The 26152-nt window shown below is 40.3% G+C and overlaps 1 protein-coding gene across 1 annotated transcript in view; it reads right to left on the reverse strand.

The window, feature by feature from the left end:
- Window positions 1–26152, reverse strand: part of Hook3 (hook microtubule tethering protein 3) — a 100098-nt gene that overhangs the window by 71938 nt on the left and 2008 nt on the right. Inside the window, exons 2-3 of the mRNA XM_052751911.1 lie at window positions 19669–19754; window positions 905–977 (exon numbers count right to left, since the gene is read on the reverse strand). Coding sequence (XP_052607871.1) covers window positions 905–977; window positions 19669–19754 — 159 coding nt within the window. The remainder of the gene's footprint in view (window positions 1–904; window positions 978–19668; window positions 19755–26152) is intronic.

Here is a 26152-nt window from a genome sequence, read left to right on the forward strand (position 1 = left end):
TAGAACAAAAGACAATATAGCCTGAGGTTATCAAATGAAAGAGGCTGCATTATTTAGTTGCAACCTTCTGGTTGAAAGCATTTTTTAAAATATTTATTTTATGTGTATGAGTGTTCTGCTTGAATGTTTGCATGTATGTGCACCACGTGTGTGCCTGGTGTTCTCCAAAGTCAGAAAGGATACTGGAGTTTCGGAATGGGAGTTACAGATGATTTGGAGCCACCGTGTGGATTGCTGGCTACCTAACATAGGTCCTTGCAAGAGTAACAAGTGTAACAAGTGCTCTAAACTGCTGGGCAATCTCTCCAGCCCCTGAAAACATTTATTTTAAAGAGAGAAATAAATCAAAACGTTGGGTATTTATTAAAAACAACAAAACAAGCATAGGGTGCTTGCTTATGTCTGTTAATTCAAGAGGTGAGGGCAGGAAACTGAATTCAAGGCAGATGTAGGCTGTATAGCAAACTATCTAAAAAACAAAAACAAAACTCAGTATCATAAGTAAAATTAACATTTTGTATTTCTGGAAACATTTGGATTTGGAAAATACATCATTTATTTCCTTTTTTGCTCTTCTAAGCTGTTTATTTTTCATACTTCCAACATCTAAAAGTGGAACACCTTAAAACTGATACAGTCATTTAAAATAGTGGTTTTCCCCATGGCAAAATGCTACATCATCTTATTTTAACCAATGGCATCATACAATTGAAGACGCGCTCCATAGCAAGTTTATACCACTTGCCATAGAGAGTAAATGGTAGAGCCAGGCTCAATTGAATGTTTTCCTTTGTAAGATTTGCTGTGGTCATGGTGTCTCTTCGCAGCAGTAGAAACCCTAAGGAAGACAATATACAACACAAATATTTAAAGATTTAACAGCTGTAAAAGCAAAAAGAAATACCTTTAATCTCCAGTTGTCTCCCACTTCAGTTTTGATTCTGTTTAGCCAATTATCATCAAAATATGCAGGATCTCTGCAAGTAAAGAGAAGGTGGATTAAGACCCGTAGCTGTCATGCTTACACCCAATCCCATCTCATGTCATCATTTAAGTGAGCTATAAAAATATGTATATGCCACATATCAGTCATTAAATAATCTATGAGACCAGATGTAATAGCACATTTTCTAAAATCAGTTTGAATAGTTTTGGTAATAAATTAGTTATAGAAGATGTATTACAAAATGGATATTTTATTTTAAAAACTAAAAGGTACAATGTTAATAGTTAATATATTCTAAAAGTGAGTTATAGTTGAGTAAACAAAACTAGAGTTGTTGATAGCATAAAACCATCTAAAACAACTAAAAAACAATGACAACCTTTTTATTTTTTTATTTTATTTATTTATTTATTTATTTATTTATTTTTTGGTTTTTCGAGACAGGGTTTCTCTGTGTAGCTTTGCGCCTTTCCTGGAACTTGCTTTGGAGACCAGGCTGGCCTCGAACTCACAGAGATCCGCCTGGCTATGCCTCCCGAGTGCTGGGATTAAAGATGTGCGCCACCACTGCCCGGCTGACAACCTTTTTAAAAAGACACATGATCTCGCCGGGCGGTGGTGGCGCATGCCTTTAATCCCAGCACTCGGGAGGCAGAGACAGGCGGATCTCTGTGAGTTCGAGGCCAGCCTGGACTACCAAGTGAGTTCCAGGAGAGGCGCAAAGCTACACAGAGAAACCCTGTCTCGAAAAAACCAAAAAAAAAAAAAAAAAAAAAAAAAAAAAGACACATGATCTCAAGAAAGTAAAAATGAAGTTATATAGGCAAATATAGTCAAACAAGGGTAGACCCTAAATATACACATCCTTATTTTTCCTAGGAAATCCTCCTATATTTATATTTGGGAGAAAAACCAACCAACCAACAAAACAAAAAACCTACCCAAACTTCTCAAACTCAGCATGAATATCACTTTAAATTTTTCAAACTGAAGCTCTAAGAAATGATTTTTCTAAGACCACAATGGAACATCTGTTTGTCCTGGTCTGGCTAGTATTAAGTCCAAGATCTTTCCATAACATAACTATCTATTCAACCAAATTACAGAAGAGTATTGGAACAGGAATGTTAGTGAGGGGAGGGGAGTGATTTACATTTCAATTTTTACTGTAATTGAAATTCAATCAGTAATGAGTTTTATTTCAGTTAATTTTTTTGTTTGTTTGTTTTGGTTTTGGTTTTTCGAGACAGGGTTTCTCTGTGTAGCTTTGCGCCTTTCCTGGAACTCACTCTGTAGCCCAGGATGGCCTCGAACTCATGGAGATCCACCTGGCTCTGCCTCCCGAGTGCTGGGATTAAAGGTGTGCGCCACCACCGCCCGGCTTCAGCTAATTTTAAAACAAGCAATTGGCTACTTAGGATTAAAAATTTTGTTACAAAAATAAATGTACTTATTTCAGAAATAGTATATATAAAAAGGTTATAAATTATATCCATCAAAATAATTTAAAACCTATATTTAACCACTATATAATATACTAACTTGTCTATGCATCTTTTCAAAATTTATTTTTATTATTTTAATAATGGGTATGTGTATGTGAATGAGTGTGCACAAAGAGGTAAGAAGAGGGCAGTAGATCCTCTGGAGCTAGAGTTATAGGCAATTGTGAAAAATGAACCATCTGATATGGTGCTGGAAACTGTACTTGGTCCTTTGGAAGAGCAGGAAGCACACTTAACTGCTGAGCCATCTCTCCAGCCTCCTAAATCATCTACCTTAAAACCAAAACCAAAACCAAAACCAAACACGGTCTCACTGTGTAGTCTTGGCTGGCCTGGAACTCTCTACGCAGACCAAGCTATTCTCTAACTCAGAGAGGTTCACCTGCCTCCGCCTCTCGAGTGCTGGGATTAAAGCCATGCACCACTCCATTGGGCCATTATCTACTTTTAAAAATCGATTAAGATATAGTTCACATTTCAGGTATTTATTCATTTAGACAATACAAATCACTTCAGAATACAATACTGATAGAACTGCACAACCATCACCAGCATGTTAAAGCTTCTGTGTCTTCACAGAAAAGGAAGTGTAGGTGATGGAGATGGCTCAGTGGGTAAAAGCTGTACAGCAGTGACAGCCTGAGTTTGGATCCTCAGTGCCCATGTAAAAGCCAGGAGCAGAGGTACGTGTCCAACCTGAGTATAGAGGGAGCAGGGTCCATGGGGGAAGGGGCTTGGGGGTGGTAGTGGAGACAGGTGGATCCCTTGGTTGAAACAGTGAGATCAGAATAAAAAATTGTGAGAGTCCCTGTCTCAAAAACCAAGTTATGAAAGCTATCAAGGTCAGACATCCAATGTCAACTTTTGGAGACATCTATATGTACATTCATAGAGCAAGAGCACCTGCATACACAAGAGAAAGGGGGGAAAAAGGGAGAAAATAAGGTAAACCTTGTATCCACCAGCCGTCTTTCTCATTTTTTTATTTTCTCACCTCTGGAAATTACTAATCTAATTTCTTTGTTCTTTGCCCTGAACATTTTAATGAGCAAAACAGTAAACCATATGATCATTTATGTCTGACTTCTCTCAGTTAGTACGATTCTAAGGTTTTCGTGTAATGTAGCATGTACCAGGACTTGACTGCTTTAGGGATAATGGCCAAGTCCCACATAGCATGTCCATCCACGGTCAACTACAGTGAACCCACAATACTGTATGGCCTATTTTGTGTTTGCACAAGATGCATTTCTCACAAATGATCTCTATGATAAATGACTACTACATTATGTTTATTCATTCATTAGCTGATGAATATTTGGGTTGTTTTTACTTTTGAGCTATTATAAATAATGATGCTTAGCAGTCATGTACCAGTTTTTGTATGGACATGGTTCATCTGGGGTGGAATTGCTGGGTCACATAATTCTGTTTAACATGAAACTTGCCTGTGGTGGTTCATGACTTCTTTTCACTTTAAAAACTTTGTGTTTGTGTACATATGTGTGCAGGTGCCCATGGAAACCAGAGGAGGAACTGGATCCTCAGGTGGTGGATGCAGGTAATAGTTTTACACTGCCCAACAGCGGTTTGAGGAACTGAACGCTGGTCCTCCACATGAACAGCAAGCACTGTAAACCAATGAGCCATCCCACTAGTCGCCCTTTCACTTTCTTTTTAAATTTATTTTTTATTTTATTACATATGGGGTCCTCTTTCCCTTGTGGCCTATCGGCCACTAGGACAAAAAGGCAAGAGGCAGTAGTGGGCAACAGAAAGCTTAGTAGGTAGCCCATGAGCATGAATGGAGGAAGGCCTCCAGGAGACAGACCAGTGAATCAGCTCAGTTTTATTCCAGAGTATAAAGAATATATAGTGAGGGGAGCCTGGGGACAAACCCTAATTTGCATGAAGTGGCACGCTCCTATCATAAGGCTCCTAGCACAAGTCTTAGTTATCATCTGTGCAGCAAGGGAGCCTTCTAGCAGGGATCTATGTCAGGGTTCAAGGTAAAGATAAGTCAGGCGTCTGGTTTAGATAAGGTCAGTCCTTCAGGCCCAGGGACACTTTCCAGATAAGAGGGGTTAGAGGCAGGAAGTTCTGCTGGAGGGAGGGAGCCCTATGTTGTCAAGATACTGAGATAAACTGCCAGGCCATCGGGAGACTGTCACCTCTATCAGTCAGCAAAAATCTTCCAACGTTTTATGTGTATGAATATTTGCCTCAATGTATATAAGAGCACCATGTGGATACCTGGTACCCTAAAAAGCTATAAGAGGGTATTAAACCCCTGGGACTGGGGTTACAGATGGTTTTGAGCCATCATGTAGGTTCTGGGAACTGAACCCCTCCAGGTCCTCTTCAAGAGCAGTGGATGCTCTTAACCCTTAAGCCACCTCTCCAGCCCCTCCTTTTCACTTTCTTGATGGCGTATTGTACATACAAAGGTTTCTAAGTTTGATAAAGTTCAATTTATCTACCTTGTACTTACGGCATTTTTATCTAGGACACTTCTGCCAAGGTTACAAAGACTTACTCCTTTAAAAAAATTTTTTCCTTTTTGTATCTTTAGCTCTTATATTTGGGTATCTGATCCATTTACATGTAGTAAAAGAGAGCTAACTTCATTAACTGGCATGTGGACAGTCATACTCATCTATTTTTGTTTTTAAGTTTAATTTAGTGTTTCTAGGCAAGGTTTTCTACACCAAGAGAAAACAATTTAGGTAATCTGATGCAAAAAAGAAAAAAAAAAAGGAAGAAGAGGTATGTACTAGTACTTAAAAGATGGCTGGGCCTCACAAATACTGGAATAAGCATCTTAGACTGCTTTCTTCCACATTTATTTTCCATCTATACCATTTTGTCTCTGTGGACCAACCTCTTCCTGTTTCTCCCAATACAAAGCTGGAAATGGCTATAGATATGTTCTTCTTTTTTTTTTAAATTAATTTTATTTATTAAGTATACAGTACTCTGCCTGCATGTATGCCTGCATGCCAGAAGAAAGCGCCAGATCTCATTACAGATGGTTATTAGCCACCATGTGGTTGCTGGGAATTGAACTCAGGACTTCTGGAAGAACAGCCAGTGCTCTTAATCACAGAGCCATCTCTCCAGCCCCCAGATATGTTCTAAGTCTTTACAACTTCTAAATAAGACTGGCTGTTATTGACTCACTATAAAACCCAGTGAGCTTGGGCCAAAGTCTATTTTCATCCTTGATCCTATTACATGTGGTTAAAAAGAGGGACGGACGGACGGCTGCAAGTAGGACACATACATCATCGGGGAAAGAAGCACCGCACTTGTCAGAGGTGAGAATGCCTCCTGCGGGCATTCTCTTTGCTTAAAATCTCTTAGAAAATAGGCAATGCAAAGAAAACCAAGGGGATTCTACTATGACAGCAAAAAGTGATTTTAAAGATAAGTTCAGATGTTAGAAAAATTTAAAGTTATTTTTGATAGTTAAATCACCTGAAAGGAACAATCACAGGCAGTAAAGTATTAATCTTTTATAGTCTGGTGCTATGTGGTTGATTGCTAAAAGCCATAGGCACTGAACCAGAAAGCCCCTTTAAAAATCTTAAAACACTGCTTTGGTTTAGATGAAGTAGTTTCCAGAAAGGTTTGTGTGAAGGCTTGGCCCCCAGTTCGTGATACTGTGACATCAGCAGCTTTGATCACCCATATTCTCCTGCACTCACGATATTTTTCCTTACCGCAAGTTCATAGCAGGAACAAGCAGACCATGAACTAAAACCTCTGAAAATGTGAGCCAAAATAGTCTTTCTCCTTTTACTTATTCATTCATTGATTGATTCAGGCTTCCTTTTTGAGACAGGGTCTCATATAGCCCAGGATGGCTTCAAACATGCTTATTTTGGAGCTTGAGGCCTGCCTTGAACTTGTAATCCTCTCGTGTCTGCCTCCTAAATACTGCAACTGTGCTGGGATTAAATGCCCCACCCCTGAGCCATGCTGGAGGTCAAACCCAGGACCTTGTGCATGCTAGGCAAGTACTTTACCACTGAACTGTATTATATCTCAACCCCTCCTCCATTAAAATTGCTTCTCTCGGGTATCTGTCCCTTCATCCAACAGAAAGCTAACTTAAAAATGTTACGCATAAGAACTATCAGACTCAGAAATGAAGCAATTTCCCCAAATTCAATTGCAGTTAAGTAGCAGAGTTGAGAGCATACACTTTTTGTTAAAACAAATAAGCAGAACTCAACACAAATGGGAGGTTCAATGGCTAATCATCTCACTAAACTGTTACAAGTGGAAAAAAAGAAAACCACCATTTATGGTACCCTCTATTTAATTAAATCCTGGCACTTGTTATTCACTGTTATTCCACCCAATACCTCACGTCTGCCACAAGGAGTTTCCCAATACATTTTAGCAAAGTAGTTAGCACATATTTAGTAAGCTTCTAATCTACTACCTCAGCAAACATACCAAGAATAGGAGTCTGACCATTAGGCATGGTGGCACAAAGCTATAATCCTAGCATTTAGGAGGCAGAGGCTGGGGCAGAAGGAAGGGGAGTTTGAGGTCAACCTGGATTACATAGTAAATTTCAGGTAAATCTGAGCCATGTAGAAAGATCCTGTCTCAAAACAGAGACTCACCTGCAACTTTCTCTCCTACTATTTTTTCTTTCCCCAGTGGGGCTTATAAATAGCAATACACTTTGACTCTATATGCAGGCTTCTTTCTGTGAGAGCCAGAGTTACATTTTAAGTTGTAATTACCATACCATAGAGATCTAAAAGAAAAATGCCTCTGATCTGCAAGCCCCTTGCCCAAGGACACACAGTTCCTGAAATGCTGGAGGCTGTGGTTTATGGAGATAACAAGCAGCATGTTTTCACTCCTCCCCTAAACAAGCTGGATGTGCTTGGTCACATGTGGGTGGGAGGTCCACAGGTGGAAATATGGCAGGATGCACACTTGCCCCTGATTGGATGTAGGCTGGAGGTACGTCAGGTTGTACGCTTGTTCCTGACTGAACCTGATGGGAAATATTTAAGCTGATCTAAACCCTGATTCGGGTCCATTTCCCAGGAATCTGGGTATGGACCTGGCCAGAGCCCATCCACCTGGCTAGTTAAAGCTTGCTTCAAATTTGGCTGTAAACTGTAGAAGTGGTCTAACTCTTTTTTTTTTGGTTTTTTCGAGACAGGGTTTCTCTGTGTAGCTTTGCGCCTTTCCTGGAACTCGCTTTGGAGACCAGGCTGGCCTCGAACTCACAGAGATCCGCCTGGCTCTGCCTCCCGAGTGCTGGGATTAAAGGCGTGCGCCACCACCGTCCGGCTAGAAGTGGTCTAACTCTTGATCGGTGAGATTAACATCTCTAGCTGTGACTTTTGCTTAAGCAGTTTGTAATTCCAGAAAATTTCTAAATATTCTCTATTGAAGGTCTTGGGATAGACTCACACAGCATAAAGGCAATTTTCTCACAACTCTTTAGAGATTATGGCTTGATATTGATATGAAAATAACAACTAAATAATCTCATTGGGAATGTTTTTCACAAGTAACAAACTATCCACCGATGCCCTGACACCTGTTAAAAACCATCTCCTTAACCAGCAGTGCACTTATTTGCCTGCACTTACACTTGTAACAGCTCAGATGAAGGAAAAACACATTAATTTTAATCCTTAATATAATTCCAGAAATATATTGTTTTCTTATAGTCAAATGCTTTCAGTAACAAAAACAACCAAAAGAAATTAATGTAGTACTCTTTACAAACCCCTACACATTAATATGGGCTCTAACACGAATATATTTTGATTCTACTTCTTTAAAAAGATGGGTTTTGTTTGTTTGAGACAGGGTCTTGGCTGGCCTCGAACTCCCAGAGATCCCTTACATCTGCCTTCAGAGTACTGGGATTAAAGGTGTTATACCACAACACCCAGCCCAGCCTGGTTAAGCGAGCATTTTCATCAGCAAACTTTTAGTGTTTTTTAGAAAGATCCTTAGTGCTAGATAAAATTTTTTATCAGGTCATTGGTCTGGATTGAGTTTATATTAGGCCCAGCAGAACAAACCAAAATCTAGTCACACATCAGTTAGCCAAAGGTAAGCTATTAAACTGTCTAAGAATTCATGAGAATGAGAGACAATCTCTAGTTCTAGCTGGCATGGTAAGTTAAAGGCCCCCTGCTTTAACCTTCAGGAAAGATGTAACAAAATGTTTTTGTCCAGTTTCTACACTCTGGCCTTCAGTCTATGAAGCCCATCTCTATTGCCAGAATCACTGGAGCACTTGTTATAAAATGTGGTATTGCCAATTCTGGAATCGGCTATAAAAGCCAAGTTAGACCTTTAAACCTATTGTGATTTTTGTCTTTTATTCTAGGTATGACTATTTCCTAACTTCTTTCTGAAGTTTTGTGCTTGGTTTTTGAGATGGGGTCTTGATATGTTTCCTAGTGGCTTTTTGAATACCCAAGATGTGTATTAGACAATACACTATTGTAATTAGATTTCACAGCCGTAATGACAAGAGAAACAGAAATTCTACTTAGCCCCCACTGTGTCAGAACACTGAAGTAAGTAAGCAGCACAGGCTTGTGCAGAGTCGTCTCTAAAGCACAGGTGAACAACTTCTGCTACTGTCTTACTCCTGTTAACTATTCTATTTCTTCGAGAAAACACCATGCCACTTGGGGAGGAAGAGGTTTCTTTCGCCTTACTGCTCTCTGGTCACAGCATCATCTGGGGGAAGCCCCGGCAGGAGCCTGGAGGGAACCAGAGCAGAGACCATGAAGGCAGGCTGCTTACTGGCTTGTTTCTCATGGCTTATAGCACAGTATTTATACAATGCAGGATCACCCAGGGGTGGCACAGACCACAGTGAGCTGGGGCCTCCTACATCAATTATTAATCAAGAAAATGCACCACAGGTTTACCCACGGGACAATCTGGGAGGGGCATTGTCTCAATTAAGGTTCCCTTTTTCAAATGACTGTAACTTGTGTTAAGTTGACAAACAAAAACAAACCAAACAAAACAAACAAAAGCCTAACCAGGGAAGGTACAAGAAAAGTATTGATTTATGAGGCATCCCACAATTGCCCAGAGCCAGACCTTCATTTTATATCTTTCGGTCTTATCTATTTTTCCCGCTAATTTCTTAAGGTTTACACTGAGCAACAGAATGCCCAATTGGTATCTGATATGGAAAATAAGAATGGAAACACTTTGAAATAAAGGTTAAAAGGGGATAAAAGTTTTCTTTTAGAGGCAATGTTATATTCACATGTTCAACAAATGTTTTCTGAAAATCCATAGAGCAAGATGGAGACGTGGAATATAAAGGCTTTAGTAAATATTAAAGAGGGCTTGGACTAGGTTATGCTGAGAAAAAGGCGAACATCACAAAGGCTGAGGGTAAGTCCCGAAGTAGATGATGACCTCACATGCCTGATGATAAAGGGAGACACTGCAAAAGGGTACCAGTGAACAAGGTCAGAGGGTATGAAGAGCCAAGATCATTAGGGTCATTTCACTCCAGTCCCAGGTGATCTGACACCCCTTTCTGGCCTCAGAAAGCACTGTGTGTACATGGTACAGAGACATACATCCAGACAAAGCACTGTGTGTACATGGTACACAGACACACATCCAGACAAAGCACTGTGTGTGCATGGTACACAGACACACATCCAGACAAAGCACTGTGTGTACATGGTACACAGACATACATCCAGACAAAGCACTGTGTGTACATGGTACACAGACATACATCCAGACAAAGCACTGTGTGTACACGGTACACAGACACACATCCAGACAAAGCACTGTGTGTACACGGTACACAGACACACATCCAGACAAAACACTGTGTGTACATGGTACACAGACACACATACAGACAAAACACCTATACACTAATAAAATAAAAACATTTAAGATCTTTCAGAAAGCTTAGTTAAAAACACTCAAAAAATGAGGGACTGGTGATATTTTATTTGTATTAAAATGTTATTTGTATGTTAATAAATAAAGTTGCCCGGGGGTCAGAGCTATTAGCAAGCCATAGGAAAGCAGGGCAGTGGTGGCATACGCTTGTAATTCCAGCACTTGGTAGGCAGAGCTGGGTAAGTCTCTGTGTGTTCAGGGATACAGCCATTATTGGATACACATGCCTTTAATCTTAATACCAATCATGGAAAACCTGGAGGCCTATACAGACAGGCTGTGAGGAGGCGGTCATGTGGTTGGGTTTACAACCAATGAGAAGGCAGGACAGGAACTCTATATAAAGACTTTAACACAGGGGTAGCTCTGGTTCGGAGAGATAGGACCACCGCAGGAGGAAGGGTAAGGTTTTAGCTCTTAGCTCTGACCTCTTGGCTTTCTTCTTTGCATTGGTTCTGTGTTTCTTATTTAATAAGAAGGTTGGTTACATCTACAGTACATGGTACACAGACATACATCCAGACAAAGCACTGTGTGTGCATGGTACACAGACACACATACAGACAAAACACCTATACACATAATAAAATAAAAACATTTAAGATCTTTCAGAAAGCTTAGTTAAAAACACTCAAAAAATGAGGGACTGGTGAGATGGTTCAGTGGGTGGAGGTGCCTATCACCAAGTCTGATGACCTAAGTTCAATCCCAGGGACCCTATGCGGCAGAACCAAAGAACCAAGCTGATCTACACATATATATGGTGGTATGCTCATGAGCATGTGCACACACACTAAATAAATCCAAAAAAATATTTCTCGAATTTAAACAACAAAATAACAAACCATCTAATTGATAAAAAGCCACAGAACTAAATAAATATTTTTCAAAAAAAGAAATACAAACAGCCAATAAATATTTTTAAAACTGTTCACACACACTTAGAAAACAGAGAAATGAAAAAAAAACCCAACCATTTTCAATAATAAAGGGGCAAAGTATCCTTATTTTAGATGATGTGATTCTATACACAATACACTAAAGATTCTAAGAGAAAAAGGATCTGATAAACACTTCCAGCAAAGTGGCAGACAATATAATCAACACAAAAATTAGTAGCCTTCCTATCTGACACAGCAAATGGTGAGGGAAAAAAAAAAAGGTGATTCTCCAACCGATATCATAAGAAACTTGAAGGAAAGCAAGGTTGTTTTAGAAGAAACATTGGGGGCAGGGAGACAGAAAAGGCTACAGAAGTTTCCAAAACTTTAGTTTCCATGTAAGAAATTTTGGATGGTATAAAACAAAGAACTAAACCCGGGGACCCCCTTTTGGACCTCCTCCCTCCTCATGAGTCCCTCTAGCTTGTTTTTACACACGCCTACTCTGTTCCAGAGGAAGGAACGAAGAACAAGAACCACAGCAGAAGCAGGGGCTCCACTGCCTTAAGAGCTGTGGAGCATCCTCCTCCTCCCCAGCATCCTCCTCCTCCTCAGCATCCTCCTCCTCCCCAGCATCCTCCTCCTCAGCATCCTCCTCCTCCCCAGCATCCTCCTCCTCCCCAGCATCCTCCTCCTCCTCAGCATCCTCCTCCTCCCCAGCATCCTCCTCCTCCCCAGCATCCTCCTCCTCCCCAGCATCCTCCTCCTCCTCCCCAGCATCCTCCTCCTCCTCCTCAACATCCTCCTCCTCCCCAGCATCCTCCTCCTCCTCCTCAGCATCCTCCTCCTCCCCAGCATCCTCCTCCTCCCCAGCATCCTCCTCCTCCCCAGCATCCTCCTCCTCCCCAGCATCCTCCTCAGCAGTGTGGCAGCTGACCCACAGCTCCTGAACTTAGCTGGCAAAAAGGCGAGGGTCAATTTCTTTCACAAGATAAAATGGTAAAAGAAACTCTACTGTTGAATAATCTGTCCCCACAAGAGCACTCTGTTCATGGTACTGAAAGGGCAAATAATCTCCACAAAAGCTCTAAATTGTAGGATAAGAAAATATGGTTAGAACAGTTCTGATTTCTTCAGTTATACTGAAATGCCAACATTTGACATAACTTCGGATGTGTTTGCTACATTCGAAGATTTACTAAGACACATTTCCTAGTAATTTTGGGACAGCATTATGACAGAGTTTCCAGTGAATATGAGAAATTATTTCATTTATAAAATGATGTGTTAAAGCCAAGAGTCACTGAAGCTTCTTGGTGGACATAAGACACAACTTCAAAACTGGACGACATTTAGTAGTAATTCTGAGAACCTCAAATCAATGACAAACCTATAACACAAAAGTTGTAACATCTAGTTTGAGGTATTTTATATTTTCAAAGTATTCATGGCCAACCTCAAAAAGATGCAGTCCATCTTGGACATCCTCAAGACCCAATCCTCCACCTAGTTCTTTGGTAAACTTCAGACAGCACCATGGACAAGCAGTTCATGGGGGTGGGAGGGAGAGATCTACTTAAATAGATCAGGAATTTGAAGGGACCGATTCAGCAAAATGCCATATATACAATAAACATCCAGAAGTCTCAATCCACACTCGGCGTTTACTGCTAGCTATTGAACAGCAGGCACTCTGTTTCAGGAGAGACATCACTGCTGATCTGCTGAGTCAGTGGTGTTTCAGTCCAGGTCAGACTGCAGGTGTTGGTGCTTGCACACTAGAGCACTTGTGGGCTTTCTCTGCTCTTTGCATCATTTCAGAATACAAAGACTCCATTAGTTTCAGGAATTCTGAACACAGCTGGCAGAATGAAGGCAAAGGGATGGATGGGAGTAATGTAGAGAAGAGGACATTGACCACAGCAGGCAACACCTAGATACATGTGGTCCTCTTTGGTGAAGACACCACACAGTAGGGCATGCAGCACACTCCTAACATCTTAAAGGGACAGTGCCTGTTTTGGCTGAAGGAAAATGGTGTGTATAGAGCTCTGTTGGAGATCTGAGGGAAACTCTGTCCACAGCATGAGTTTTTGGAGCAGATAAAACTGATGTGAAAATTACTTGATACTGGAACTTAGCAACTTCCTCAAAATGTGGTTTCACAAGGCCCTAAAGAAAGTATGTATTTGCTTTTCACAGCTTTCTAGAACTTTTTGACATGTGATTTTTCTTGAGATTGTGAACCTGGATATGTTGAAGGGTATATGTTAATTTTACTTTTTTTTTTTCCTCCCCGAGACAGGGATTCTCTATGTAGTTCTAGCTGTCCTGGAACTTGCTCTGAAGGTCAGACTGACCTCAAACTCACAGAGATCCTCCTGCCTCTGCCTGCCAAGTGCTGGGATTAAAGGTGTGCACCACCACTGCCTGGCTAATCTTACTTTCTAAAGGTACTGTAAAACAGTAGAGCTGGCAGTGATACTTTGCATTTTATTTTAACTCTGCTTACAGGTTTTCTTTTCTGAGTCTTCTAATATCCATTTCTTTCAAATGGTTTAATGTATACAAAAGAGGAATGTTACTGAAGTAGTCCCTAACTATTACCTAAAGCTAAGTTTTTGAAAAAACAAAAAACCAGAATGCTTACATGTAATTAAAATGCTTCAGATTACATGAAAATGCTGGGCTTAACATTTAAGGGTCACAGAATTAAAAGACAAAGTAAACCACTCCTTTGCATTTGATTATCTAATAGGTGCCACTGGGAGATGGAACTACTGGAGCTTCATCTTTTATGCTTTCCTGACTGATCATATTCATTAAAAAATGACTCATGTTTGGCAGGCCTATGAATGATATACACTATGATAAACCCATGTTGATTATTTGTGGAAAAGGCTTTGTAGGGGTTCTTTCTTAAGTAATCCAGTACAATAGGCATGAAATGGAATAATTAAAACTTTGGCCTTTCTTAGGGAGAGTTCTAACCATAAGTCTTCAATGTGGAAATTTAAAAACAAAAATGTTCTTGTGGTTTGAATGAGAATGGCTCCCATAAGGCTCATTTATTTGAGTGCTTGGTCCCAGCTGGTGAATGGTTTGGGAAGGATTAAGAGGTGTGGCCTTGTTGGAGGAGTGTGTCAGTGAGAGTGGGCTTCGAGATTTCAAAAGCCTACATCAGGCCCAGTCTCTCCCTCCAACTTGCAGACAAGATGCAAGCTCTCAGCTACTGCTCCAGAGCCATGTCTAGGCAGATACATGTCTAGCCTGCTGCCAATACTCCCCACCAAGATGGTCACGGGTGATTCACCTTCTGAAATTGTAGCAAGCTCCCAATTAAATTACTTACACACACACACACACACACACACACACACACACACACACACACACACACTCTGCTTTGGCCATGGTGTGTCTTCACAGCAAAAGAAAAATTACCAAGGGAGTCCTGTGCAAATTATTAGTATTCAGAAGTCACTGGGCTGGTGGGTGGGATGGCTCACAGGGTAAAGATGACTACTGTGAAAACCTGATGACCTGAACTTGATCCTAAGAACCCACTGCAGAAGGAAAGAACTGACTTCTAAAATTGTCCTCTGACTTCACATGCACACACACTGTGGTGTGTATGCACCCACACAAACAGTAATAAATAAAATAATTTTAATATATTTTTAAAAGGTAACCAATTTTTATCAATTTTTGGGGGGTAACTCAACAAGCAACATCTCCAAAACTGTATCTACATAAAGTTATTAGAATGGTATCTGTCCATTTTGGTGACATGCAGATTATAAGTAACAACTCATCAGAGTATGCTAGTGCCAATTCAACATAGCAATTAAGACATCTATATAATTATTCTTTGAGATCCTGTCTAATTAAATACTCACTGGCCAATAAAACGAGCCTTCCAACAGATGTTTTAGCAGGACTTGAGGACTTCTTCAAGGAGCACAAGTCAGAAAACCTACTCTAGAAAATACAGACATATTTCATTTTGTTTAATTTAAATGAAGTCTATAAATTTTTTTGAGGCTGTCTTTACTGGAATCTGTATAAAATAACTCATGATTCTAATAGAAATAGAAAAATTATTCTGATCTTGAAATAATCCCTTAGGTAGGCTGGGCAGAGCTAAGCATTCTGGACTTTGTGGTCAAGTGCTGTGTGTCTGGATTTAGTGTGAAAACAGTTATTACAACAAAATGGAAGGAAAGTCTCCTTGTCAAGCTAGTTCTTAGGATGTCAAACAACAAAACAGCTTCCACCTTGGCAACCAAAGGGTAGCATTAAAGACGTTCATAAGGAAGATGTGGGCGTGTGATGTGCCAAAGAAAACACTAACATAGGAGAGGCTGAAGACAGGTAAGACTTTCTGGTTTTGTCTTTAAACAAACCAATGTAAACACAAAGTTCAAAAGTTGCATTTTAGGTATGATCATTTAATACACTCAAATTATTACACCGGAAGTAGTTTCTTCTTTATTATAATGGTTTAGTTTTACTTAAGACAGCTATCTGATTTTTTTTAACCCTTTAAAAATGTGGGAGAGCCAGTGAGCTGGCTCAGTGAGTAAAGTATTTGCTATAGACAACCTGACAAAAGTATTTGCCTGACAACCAGAGTTCAATCCCCAGATCCCAAGATAGAAGGAGAGAACAGACTCCTCCACATGTGCACTATGTCATATATGCAGCACTCTGCATATGTGTGTACACACACACACACACACACACACACATGCTGAATTATTTAAAATGTGAGAGAGGTATACAGTTGTTAATTTATTAGTGCCATATCATTCTCCTGAGGAAAAATGAATTTATTAGAATACCTACCAGACTTTGTAATTTAAATTAAAATAAAATTTTGTTGAAAAAATTTTAAAAAGAAAACAGGCCTGGTGAAATGGTTCAGGAGCTCAGAGCACTTGCTGCTTTATCAGAGTTTGCATTCCAGCATCCCTATCAGGCGGATGTGGAGTTCAACCTGTTACTCCAGCCCCAAAGGGCCCGATACTGTTTCTAACTTCCTTTGGTGTACACACACACACACACACACACACACACACACACACACACACACACACACACAAAGAACATGCTGGCAAAGATACAGACAAAAGGAACCTTTACACATTGCTGGTGGGTAAACTAGTAGAGTCACTGTTAAAATCAGCACACAGGTTTCTTAAAAAGCTAAAAATAGATCTCCCATATGACCCAGCTGTTCTACCCTAGGGATTTACCTAAAGAACCCATATCAACACATCACAGAAATAATTCTACATCAATGCTTATTACAGCACTATTCAAAACATGTAAGTTATAGAACCAACCTTGGGTAAAGAAAATGTGCTATGCATAAATTGGTTATCCAGTATCAAATGGTTAGCCCTAAAAACATATATACAAGTTACATTATATAGACTAAGTTATATTTATGAATATAGATGTGTGTATATATGTATATGTGTGTGTGAATGTAACAACATTAATAAAAAAAGAAGACTATTTATTTCAAAAAGAACAAGGAGGCATATGTGGAGTTTGGAGGGAGGAAATGGAAGGGAAAATGATCTAATTATATTACGACATCAAAAATAAAAAGTTATACTTGTAACATCTACAAAAAAGAAAGTGTGTATACACAATGGAATTGTTTTTCAGCATAAAGAATAATGAAGTCATACCCTTTATAGCAAAAAGGATGCAACTAGAGAAAATGAATTAAGTCAATATCAGACAGACAAATATTTTCCTCTCTTTGGTTCCTAAACTTTACATTGATACATAAAATCATGTATGCAGTGACATGGAGTAAAACTGTCTAGGGAATTAATGGGAGGGAGACTGATGAGAAATTATAGGACAGGAAGGAATGAGGGGAGAAATATGTTCAATATGTATATAACACGGTACTATAGACAAGGCACATGCACAGCGAAAACTAAAAAGCAAGAGGGAATAAAAGGCAGAAGGAACTTAAACACAGATCTGTGCAATGTAGTAACTGTTCCTAAGCATTTGCACTGCAGGCACGTCAAACCACAGGTTTGGCCAGGTGTGGTGGCACAGTTTGAATTCTAGCACTCAGGAAGCAGAGGCCGGGAGATCTCTGGAGTTCAAGGCCAGCCTGATCTGTATATTGATTTTCAGGACTGCCGGGGCTATATACAGAAAGAAATCCTATTTCACACAAAACAAAACAAACAAGTAAACAAACAAATCACAGGTTTCACAGCACACAGGATCAATTCTAATTCTTACCGTGTCAGAAATGCTGTACTTTAGGGAACGAGAAGCAGGCTGGCCAGGTCTCAGATGGACCTTTCTCAGGGAGTTCTAGGCTAGCTTAGCCTAGAACTCAGTTCCAGGACAGCCAGGACCGTTACACAGAGAAACTCTCTCAAACTCCTCCCCCACAAAAAAAGAAAGAAAGGTGTGCCTATGGCCTGAAAAAAGATGCATGCATGCTAAATTATAGAAGAAAGTCAAAACTATAGTTTTCAAACATGTGTCCCCATTCTAAACACACAAAAAAGGTTTTCTAAAACATTTTAGCTACTCCTCACATGTACGAATCATTTAAGTAACTGGAAGGTAATAATATCAAGCATTCATTTAAAGATGATACTGAATTTCAATAGAACTAGAGAAAAATCCCACAGTCATATATAAATCTTTTAATATCAGCTGGTAAGTACTTAGGGCTTCAAAGTATAAAATCATCTAAAAATCATGCCAAACCCAATTCACACATAATGCTTTAAATTAAAAAAAAAAGTCCCTGAGCCACGCACATTGGGTATATCTTTATTCCCAGCATTCAGGAAGCAGAGACAAGGTACATCTCTGTGAATTCCAGGCAACCTGGTCTACATAGCAAGTTCCAGGCCAGCCAGGGCTACATAGCGAGATACTGAATTTGATATCATTATGTCTTCAAAGTATGTAGCAAAGAAGAATCAGATATGTTGCATACACCTCAAATAACATTTCATTCTTTTAGTCATGAGCACTCACAACAACAGTTGAATTAGAGAAAGTTACTAATATCTGACTCTTTGAAACTGCAAAGAATGAGCCAGGCAGTGGTGGCGCACACCTTTAATCCCAGCACTCAGGAGGCAGAGGCAGGCAGATCTCTGTTTCAGGTCAGCAAGGTCTACAGATCGAGTTCCAAGAAAGCCAGGGTTACACAGAAAAACCCTTCTCGAAAAGCAATGCAAAGCAAAACAAACAAAAGAAACTGCAAAGAATGGTAATTTCATATGGTTCAAAAAATTATGTATTTTCTTAGTTGTTAGGATGCAAGAAAGAAAACAAGCTTCCTGCTCTTCATAGATCTTAACAAACTTAGACTGTGTGTTTTCAGGACAGAGGTGGTCATAAACAATCAAATACACATAAGGTATTACATAGTTCAGAGAATAACACACAAAGTTAAGGGAACAGAGAATATATGACAATGGCTGTATCACACTGGTGGTCAGGGAAGATCTCAGTGCTAAGGTTGGAGTGGTATTCTACAAGAGAGAGTTCTCAGCTTGTCCTATAATGGCAAAATCTGGTTCTCAACCTAAGCTGGAATAACCACCACAGCCCCAACTAAACTTGTAACCAATCTATACCTAAGTACATGCCATCAGAATTCTCCTCATTCCACATGCAACCCAAGTTTACACACACATTTTGTTATAGTTTAGATCTGAAATGATCTCCAAAGGTGCACGTAAAGTTTTGGTCCCTGGCTTGTGACTGCTGAGATGGTAGACCCTTCATGAAGTAAGGCTTACGGAATAGGAAGCTGGATTACTGAGGGCTCACCCTTGAAGGAACTTCGTAGGGCCTCTACAACATCCTGTTTTGCTTCTTCATTTAAAATGTACTTTATTTCATCATATGAATGTTCTGTTTGAATTTATGTATGTGTACCATATGCATGCCTGGTGCCCAGGAGGCCAGAAGAGGGCACTGGATCCCCTGGGCCTGGAGTTACAATGGCTGTGGGCCACCACGTGGGAGCTGGGAAGCAAAGCTGCGTCCTGGGCAGGAACAACAAGTGCTCCTAGCCATTAAGCCATCTCTCCAGCTCCCGATTTGCTTCTTGACTGCTGTGAGGGAAGCTGCTGCTTCTGCCAATGCTCCCGCCATGGTGCTGCCTTGTCAGGGGCCCAAGAGCACTGGGACAACTGATCAAGGGCTGAAATTCCCCAAACTGTAGACCAAAAATAGACCTTTCTTTCATATGAACCGACTACCTTAGGTATTTTGTCAATGATAGAAAAGCAACTCTCACACTTCAACTTTTTTAATCCTTTTCAATCCAAGAAAGGTTTCCATGTAAGACCACACATAAAGACAAGTAACTTATTCTTACATCTTTTGAAGAACCTGGGACATCACAACCCCGTTCGTTAAATCTTCCACGGTCTGGCATGGTGTATCCACATTAAAGGTCTGGATCTGAAGAAAAAAAAAGATTCAATGGTTAACTATATTAAGATTTCTTAGGGGTGTGGGTGCGTACGTGCATACGTGTGTGTGTGTGTGTGTGTGTGTGTGTGTGTGTGTGTGTGTGTGTGTGTGTTATTATCTCATCTCGGAGGTTGAAATAAAAATTTTAATAATCATAAATTTCTTCCCACATGTGCAAAAGAGAAATTATGGTAGATATTGGCTGACTTTTCATCATACTACTCACAGATGACAGTCTAAGAAGATGATGGTGCTGGGCGGTGGTGGTGCACACCTTTAATCCCAGCACTCGGGGGGAGGCAGAACCAGGCAGATCTCTGTGAGTTCGAGGCCAGCCTGGGCTACAGAGTGAGATCCAGGAAAGGTGCAAAGCTACACAGAGAAACCCTGTCTCGAAAAACAAACAAACAAAGAAGATGATGGTAACTTCAGCCCCTCTAACAGTGATGACTGACTCAAGAATAATAAGGGCAAAAACCAGTACGGACCAAAGAGATACTTGGTGGAGAGCAGAGTCAATTTCTTATTAATGTGAACTTTTGTGCTGTATCAATTACTGTAGCAATCGTAACTACTTCAGGGAATAATTTCTTTAAATTTTTGTTTATTATTATTATTATGTATGTGCATGTGTGAGTGCAGGTGTGTGTGCCACAGTATACATGTGGCGGTCAGAAGACAACTTGTGGGAGCTGGTTCTTTCCTTCTACCAGGTGGTCCAAGGGATTGAATGCAGATCATGAGGCTTGGTGACAGACACCTTTATCTGAGATTTCTCGTACTCAAAGGCAAATGTCTTTTTATATGGATATAGAATTCATATTTATCATCATTAGGTTGGATACTCAATTCATTTCAATTTCAAATATATACTGAATTACAACTAACTTTGTATTGGTTAAGAGAAATTTAAGAAATGAACCCAAGAAGGGTCTAAGGGCATGCACCTGTAATTCCAGGACTTGGAAAGTGGAGGCAGAAATTCAGGGGTTCAAGGCCACCTGAGACCAGAAAGGAAGTACAGCCAACAGTTATCAGCCAACTGATAACCAGCAGTCCAAGCCGGATTTAAAAGGAAATAAATCACTGAGGATAACCGATGAAGGGCGTCCTGATACAGGTCTTTTAATTTGGTGGAAGTATTGTGGGATATATGGACAAAGATTTCCATTGAGAAGATATGTGGCAGGAATGAAAAGGAGCCTGGTATAGACAGATGGAAATCATAGGAAGAAATGGAACAGAGAGGAGTATAAAACACGTGAAAGAACTAAAAGAAGTATCATTAGGCAAGACTCAATAAGTCACATCTGGAATTTATCTTAAGAGTAATGGTAGTTTGTAAGTAAAGGATTTCAAGCAAGAAAGTGATCTGAACTGTACAAACCAAACTGGATGCAATATGAAGGAAATACTGGAAGGAAAGAAGCAGACAAGCCTGCTGTGGCAGTCTGTAACACTGAGGAGGCTAAACCAGATCGCAACAATGGAAATACTGAGATAACACTCAGGTGACCATCTTTCTGTTTTATTTATTGGATTAGGAAAAAATTGCCAGGTTAAATGTATATTCATTTTTAAGTTTTTTAAAAATACCTATTGCCAAATAAACCGTGAAACAATAAAATGCTACTAAAAATGGGTGAATATCTGTTTCTCTGTCCCATACTATCCATAAAAGTCGGGGTCTCATGTAGCCCAGGCTGCCCTCCAACTCATTATATATCAGAGGTCATGGTGACCTTGATTCTCCTGCCTCCACTCCCAAGTGCTGAGAGAAGTTATAGTTATAACTTCCCGGTTTATATGGGGCAGGAGTCTTTCAGGTAATGATGATTATGGTAGCAGAAGCTAAGGGATTTATGTCACAGGTTCTTATAGAAAGTAGTTTTTAGTCAGACAAGAATTTGGGAGATAAGAAGATCCTAACTTAAATACATACAGAGTCTTGACTTTTTTTAAAAAAGTTAGCAAATAAGCCAGGCATGGTAGCATACACTTTTAGTTCCAGTTACTGAGGAGACTGAGGGAAGAGGATCGATTTTAGTTCAATGCCAGCCCCGAAATATAGTGAGACTCCATGGGGGGATGGGGTGGGGGACCAGAAAATGAATAAAAGGCACAAATGAAACAAGTGAAGATCATCTCAGTCTGAGTTTAAACTTTATTCTATCTGCAACTGTCTCCACACTGGTAAGTTTAAAAAAAAAAAAAAAACCACCCGTTTTCATTTTATAGGTACTAACTTAATGGCCCATTTAAAAGCTATCTCTTTTTATGAGTTTATACATGAAAAAAAAAAAAGACGAAACCGCGACAATCACATATTACATCTTAATCACTTGGTACACATCTCAAAATAAGGGGCTTACCAATTAAGCTCAGTGAACACTGCCTGGAATGTAATGAATCAATTCTAATCCTTAGTTTTGCTACTAATTTATCACATAACCTGGGATATTTTACCTCATCTCTTTTAATATCAGCTTTTTCCATATTAAAATTGGGGGTATTAATATTAGCAGTTTCCAAACCTGGGTGTGCATGATAGTCATCTGGAAAGTTTTCATTTTGGAAACATTTCTTAGATCCACAAAATGAATCATAATCCCTGTACGATGTGTTTAGGATGCTACAATCCTCCACCTCACCCTCGTGTGTGGTGCATGTTGCTGGAGGATTGAACCCAGAGCCTTGCACATGCTAGGTAAACACTCCACTACTGAGCTATTATCCTACCTCTTTTAAAATTCTGAGCTTTCTTTCTTTCTTTTAATGTGTAGGAGTGTTTTGCACACATGTAAGTCTATGCACTATGCATGCAGTGCCTTCAGAGGCCATCCTATCTCCTAGAACTGGAGTTACAGACAGCTGTAAACTGCCATGTAGGTGCTAGAAATTGAACTGGGTCCTCTGGAAGAACAGCCAGTACTCTTAACTGCTGAGCCATCTCTTTTGCCCTCTTTTAAGTTTCCAAAACAGAATCTTGCTAATAGCCTTGAACTCACTCTGTAGTTTCTACAAACTTTCAACCTGCAATCCTCCTGCCTCAGCCTCCTGAGTAGCTGAGATTATAGATCTGTGCAACCAAGTTAATCTCTGTTTATCTATTTTAATAAATGAATCAAATAATGCTTATGTACCGGGGCAGTAGTTTTAGCATCTGGAAACCTTTAAAGTAGTACGAAGATTAAGGAATCAAGCTCTTATCCCTCCTACCTCAAGCTGGGAATAGAACTCAAGTCTTGTCATGCAAGGCAAGTGTTCTAGTATTGAGTTACATTCCTACTCAGGGTTACAAAATTGCTCCTGGTCAGTCAGAAGAAACAACTCAATAAATCAAATATTTTTCTTCTTCTTCTTCTTCTTTTTTTCCTGAGACAGAGTTCATGCATCTGAGGCTGGCCTAGAACTCACTATGGAAGACAAGGGTGACCGTAAACTCCTCAATCCTCCTGCCTCCACCTCCTGATTGAGAGAATTAGAGGTGGACTGCTGAGATTATGGGTGTGCACCACCACATCTGGTTACACAGGCTTTGTGCAAGTACTCTACAAACGGGCTTCGAGCTCAGCCCAAAGGAAGGAATTTTAAAGAGTAATCTAACACAGTATGTGCCCCCACCCTGGGACTCACAGCTAAATTTTCACTTTGATTTTTAAGATGGAGCTTCCAAACAACTATTTTCTGTTTTGGCCCTTCAGGTGCATAGCTACTTAGAAGAGTTTAACAATGTTCACCTCTGCTTTCAGTACTGACAGATCTCAATTCAGAAATAAACTTATCATCCTATGAGGTCTGAGTTGTGACATTTCGGGATAGTTATACAGTAAAACAGAAAGATAATTGCACTTAACTGTGGTAAAGCACAAATTCTACCTGAAGGGTCACAACCTTTCTTGTAATTTCAAGAAGCTCTGAGAACACATTCCAACCCCTCCCCTCGCCCACAAAAGCATCAGAAAAGCATGAGATCACGTGGAATCAGCAACTTTAGGGCTGTGGTTCTCCACCAGGGGTGATGTTCCGCTCCCTAGGAGCGTCTGGAATAGCAAGGTAAGTACTATTATTTTGTAAACAGCAATGCTTCTATTAAATACCCTAAAATACACACAACAGTGCCCCTAACAATTACTCAGTCCAAAAATATCAAACAGCAGTAAACTTAAAACCTGCTCTAGAACAAGTGTTCTCAAATGTCATCTTGAGTATTAACTACCCATCACCTGGGAAAATGATAGAACTGCAACTCTCAGTCAGCTCCAATCCCAGACCTAGAAACTCTAGCCCCAGGGCCTAGTAAACTGGTTTGATAAAGGTTCCAGGTGATGCTCATCAATGATAATGGATGAGAACCATTGCAGGAGCCAGAAACCACCATACTACTCAGACATTTTCCCTCAAGGGCTTTAAACCTTTGTACATCAGAGATTTCTTTATTCTCTCATCAAAGGATCAAATTTGTTGGTAAGGATGGAGTTAGGCAAAGGAAGGAAAACAGAATGGGAGAGATTCTAAACGTTAGTTGCATTTCATAGGTTCCCAAATAAGTAAGGTAGTATGAAAACAAGGACACACAAAGATTGTGGCGTTTCACAGAAGTGAACCAAAACTATGACTCTTTCCCCATTAGTCTCATGTCATTATCTGGCAGCATTCTAGATTCTCTTTAAATATGTTTTTAGACTAAGTATAAGTTCTGCCTGAATGTATGTGCACCACATGCATGCCTGGTGCCTGTGGAGGTCAGAAGAGGTCATTGGATCCCCTGAACTGGGGTGGTGGATGGTTATGAACCATGTGGGTTCTAGGAACCAAATCAGGGTCCTCTGTGAGGGCAACACATGCTCTTAACTGTGGAGCTATCCCTCCAGCCCCTCTAGAGTCTTGTGCTCCAGTTTCTTGGGTAACTGGATGGAATTATATAACTCAGTTGTAGAGTACAAGCACAAGGTTTAATCCTCAGCACCATAAAACCAACAAATTCATCAAGTACCTAAGACCTGAGAGAATGCAATCTTTTCATCACGATTCATGCAGAGTTTAAGAAGCTGGGCTTGGGCAGTGCCAGATTTGGTTACCCCTCTTTAAGCTGGTAGTCATAGGGGATCCTATGGATCCATAAAACAATACAGGATATTGTCACTGCTCTTAGTTACCCACCAGAACTTGGAAGTAAGACCCTATTGCTACTACATTCTTGAGCCACAGGACATGGAGAAATCAAACTGGTATTGACCTTGAAGCTTAATCCCTATGGGCTAGCTTTCATAGTGCTGCATGGTGCTATGCAGGCTGCTGGGAGAGAAAAATAATCAACGTCTTACCCAGCTGTGAACCCTGAAAGTTACAACGACAAGCGGGTTGATAAAAATATGCCCACTGGTGCAATCATGGCATCAGGGTTATGGGAGTAAGCAATTGCTTTCTGGTTGGATATAAGGCCCACTTCACAGACCAGAATTCATGCTTTATCTTGTTAACTGGGCCAAGAACATGTGGCTGGGTAGGTCATAGACTCCAGGAGAGAACTTACTATTATTTTGCCAAATGGACAAGGTATCAAACTACCCTCTGAACACTTGTCTTTATACCCACTGAATAGTCAGCTCCCAACCCTCATCAGAGAAGCTTATTTCTGTAGTAGAGGGCAATTAATATGGAGACTCACACACAACTGATCAGAGTACAGAGAATAAGAAACTGTCCAGTGCTCAATTCTAAATGATGGTTGTTAAAAAAAAAAAAAAACCCAACAGACTATTGAAATGGCTCAGTGGGTGAGGGTGCTTACCACAGCAGGCTGGCGACTTGCAACCTGAGTTTGTTGCTTGGAAAACCATGGAAGGGCACCAACTCCAAAAAGCTGACTCTTGACCTCCACATGCATGTGGTGGCAACTATGCCTATATGTGCGCATCACAATCACACACATGACAATACCTTCTTTTTTTTTTTTTTTTTTTGGTTTTTCGAGACAGGGTTTCTCTGTGTAGCTTTGCGCCTTTCATGGAACTCACTTGGTAGCCCAGGCTGGCCTCGAACTCACAGAGATCCGCCTGGCTCTGCCTCCCGAGTGCTGGGATTAAAGGCGTGCGCCACCACCGCCCGGCTACAATACCTTCTTAAAAGAGACTGACAGATATAACAGCACAGGGTAAGTTTTAAGCACACTCTGCTGAATTTGCTTGCTATATACCCACTGAGTATAAAACATTTTCCATCTTTTTCGTGCCGGCCAGTGGTGGTGCACACCTTTAATCTCAGCCCTCAAGAGGCAGAGGCAGGCAGATCTTTGTGAGTTCAAGGCCAGCCTCATCTACAAAGCAAGTTCTAGGACAGTCAGGGCTACAAAGAGAAACCTCGTCTCAAACAAACAAACAAAA

This window comes from Peromyscus californicus, unplaced genomic scaffold, assembly GCF_007827085.1.
Source record: "Peromyscus californicus insignis strain IS unplaced genomic scaffold, ASM782708v3 Scaffold_23__1_contigs__length_62951481, whole genome shotgun sequence".
In the NCBI taxonomy this organism is placed as follows: Eukaryota; Metazoa; Chordata; class Mammalia; order Rodentia; family Cricetidae; genus Peromyscus; species Peromyscus californicus.